At 50.8% G+C, this 3120-nt stretch overlaps 1 protein-coding gene across 3 annotated transcripts in view; it reads left to right on the top strand.

The window, feature by feature from the left end:
• Positions 1–1015: 1015 nt before the first annotated feature.
• The window catches only part of ESX1 (ESX homeobox 1), a 40044-nt gene continuing 37939 nt past the window's right edge, over positions 1016–3120 (top strand). For all 3 annotated transcript variants that reach the window (XM_077781113.1, XM_077781118.1, XM_077781109.1), the window contains exons 1-3: positions 1016–1314; positions 1502–1820; positions 2840–2885. In XM_077781113.1, the coding sequence (XP_077637239.1) occupies positions 1230–1314; positions 1502–1820; positions 2840–2885 (450 nt within the window). In that variant the 5' untranslated portion in view covers positions 1016–1229. The remainder of the gene's footprint in view (positions 1315–1501; positions 1821–2839; positions 2886–3120) is intronic.

The raw sequence follows: 3120 nt of genomic DNA, 5'->3' as shown, positions 1-3120 counted from the left end.
AAAGGGGAGGAGAAGTAGTGAGGAAGGTGGGAACTCTTCTGAGGGTGCAATCCTGGCCTACTGGCTGGGGAACAAGGTGCGCTTTAGGCACCTGCTACAATACTGGCCCTGGGAATAAGGCGCGTTCTTGGGCGCCTTGCAGAGCTGGGTGCCATAAGAAGCACAGGAGATGCTGCATGTGCCAGGAACTGAAGGAAGGAGCCCGTTAAGCCTAGGCATTCTTGGATGCACTAAGCACTTGGCGGGTTTATACACTTGCAGTCTGACGTGGGTTCATTACTAAATATCTGAAGTCGTTGGAGCTTTTTCAAGAAGCAGGTTGGGTTTCTTGCAGCATGCATCTGAGCACCCGGACTGCTTGCAAACCTAACTAAAAACTACCCCTCCTGGAAATCACGGTGAGATCTGATAGCAAAACCCAGTACAAGCAGCCTCCAAGCTAATAATTTCGTCTTAATCACTAGCCAGATAAGTGGACTTTAGGTATGAATGGAACAGAACCAGACAATCCTATCCATCATTCACCAAGTCCTAGGAGGGGTATGTCGCGCTCAGAGCCCAATGCAAGATACACTAACAACTTCGCTTCAGCCTGCATGGGCTGCTGAGGGCTTTGCTCTTTCCCCAGCCAGCCCTATCTCTGTCTTTTCCTCTGAGGAAGCAAGGCACACCGTCCTCTGAAGCCTTGGGAACATCGAAGGTTGAGCGGAGGAATATGTTACAAATATTTCTCCACAAACTCCTGGACTGAGAGTGAAGTTTTGCCTCCCTCCACCTAACACGGCGTTCTCTATCCACCACAGCCCCATCCTCCAATCAGATATTTTATCGGAGTTGGGAGTAGTCCGTTAAATTGCAAGTTAGAGTCACAGCTCCCCACACAAGCATGCCCACTACCAGCCACTCTTACATAAATAATCACCCTGTTTTCTAACACGCCCTGGCAGCGAGCGCGCCCCCGTCAGGTCCCACTGACACTCACTTGAGGTAATGTGAAAGCTAATAGGGGACGTGTAACAGACAGAGCACATACACTTTGAACCTGCGGGAGGCAACGTACCCTCTATATAAGGCGCGCAAGACTCAGCCTCCGTGCCTGAAGAGGTACGGGAGCCAGAAGAGCACCCCACCGGGCAGTTGGTCCCAGCTCCTGCCGCCACCCAGGGATTGCCGCGGACCCCAGTGAAGAGTTTACGTATGCACTAGGCTTCATCGACAGCACTTCGGACATGGAGCATAATAATCTCGGGTGCAGCCACTACGACGTGGGCTACCGCAGCGTGGGGGTCGGTAGGGAGGAAGAAGAACAGAATGGTCAGTGCCTAGACGGGGACAGGTGCTTTGGCAAACTCCAGGGGAGGAACTTTCCCTGGGAAGGGTGGGTGCGCGGGACACTGTGGGGCTCTCGCCACTATCTTCCATCGCGACCCCACGGCCCCTCCTGCCCACGCACGGTCGGTTCCTACCCTCCGGTGTCTCTTTTGCTTTCGTCCTTTCCCAGAGACGAAGCCTACCTTGGCCTCATTGCTTTTAACGGGAGGAGAGGAGAATACAGCTTCCGAACGTAAGCGCAAAGCGGTGGCAGTAAACTACGTTGGCACAAGGCAGCCGAACCCCTTCGACGACGAAAACCCGGAGGGCGGCTTAGGCGGCGGCTTGGCGCCCCCGCAGCAGCTGGAGGAGCCTGTCCCTCCGGCCGCGGTGGGGCCACTGATCGCTGAGAGGAAGCAGCGCCGCTACCGCACCGCGTTCACCCAGTTGCAGCTGCAGGAACTGGAGGACATTTTCCATCGCATTCAATACCCCGACGTGTTCACGCGGTAAGTAGTTTGCTCCGCAGGCGCGCAGAATGCTCGGGCCCACCCCAGGGAGTCTTAGGCTCTTTCCCAGGACCCTATTACTCCTCTCCTAAGCCAAAAGCCGCTTAGGGCGTTTGAGGACGCCAGGATTCGTCCTTGCTCTCAGGCGTTGGGGCAGTGCTTGCAGAGAGCTTGTGGGGCTACAAGACAGGAGCGGAACTAGGGTGAAGCGAGTAAGAGAAAGTCAGATTGACCGTGCTTTATTTAAAATTTGCATTAATTTTTACATTTTGAATATTGCATTAAAATATATATGGTGATTGCTCAGTTTTTTTCTGAGCACTTTAGTTTTGCGCACGAGGCGAGCACCTGTATTTCCTCACCCTAGTCTCGGTCCTGCCACGTGGAGCGCTGTTCCCAGGCTGAAGAGTTTTGAGCGTTTAAAAGCCAGCGAACTTTTTCCTTCGCTTGCCTTCTCGGGACCCCTTGTGGTCCCGATACCTGTACGGTACGAAGACGCAGGCCTTTTCGGCCCGACAGGAATGGGGGACTAGGACAAGCCGGTGTGAGGTTTAGAGGCCTTCTCTCTAGTTCTGCTATATTCAGCCTTCGCCCGCCAAAGAGCACAAAAAGAACCTCCCTTGAGCCGATGGTATAGAGTTCCTCCTTAGGAGTTCCCCTCTCCCTTTACAATAAACCCTGGAAATCACTCCAGTTAAAAACTCTTCTTTTAAAGGCTTTTGGCGTTTTATTTATTTTCACGTAGGGACCTCCCAAGAAAAGATTTCCAGTATTATTCTCTGCTGTTCCACAAACAGAAAAATGGATTGAGTCATATTCAACAGACACACCACCAGGAACTTTCACATATATTCCATTTTTCTATCTTATTTAGTACAGATAAGTTATCCGTGGGAAAAGTCCCTAAAGCAAGCCTCAAGCTGTATTAAGGAAAACTGCACGGAGGGGGGGGGAGATAGAATAATGTGTGTGATATATTTCATTTTAAATACTGAACATGTGCAATGTTCCTCCCTCAGAGAAGAGATTGCAGGACGTCTGAATTTGACTGAAGCCAAAGTGCAGGTCAGTAAATCTTAAAAGAGCACTTGGCAGGGCAGCCATTCTAAAACACTTTCTCCTGTATATTCTGAAATTGGTGTGTTTTGTTGTCTTTCCATGTTTAATAAACAAGCTTTGAACATTGAGTGTCTTGGGGGTGGGAAATGGGATAAGTAAGCTTCTAGAAATTGCCCATTACCGGAGGAAATATGATTTCCTAAAGAAAAAAAATAGAGCCCACTTCTCTCCCCCCCCCCAA

This window comes from Crocuta crocuta, unplaced genomic scaffold (genome assembly GCF_008692635.1).
Source record: "Crocuta crocuta isolate KB4526 unplaced genomic scaffold, BGI_CrCroc_1.0 scaffold1089, whole genome shotgun sequence".
NCBI classification, from domain to species: Eukaryota; Metazoa; Chordata; class Mammalia; order Carnivora; family Hyaenidae; genus Crocuta; species Crocuta crocuta.
Note: the sequence above shows the minus strand (reverse complement) of the source record. Positions and strands in the feature narration are given on the sequence as shown.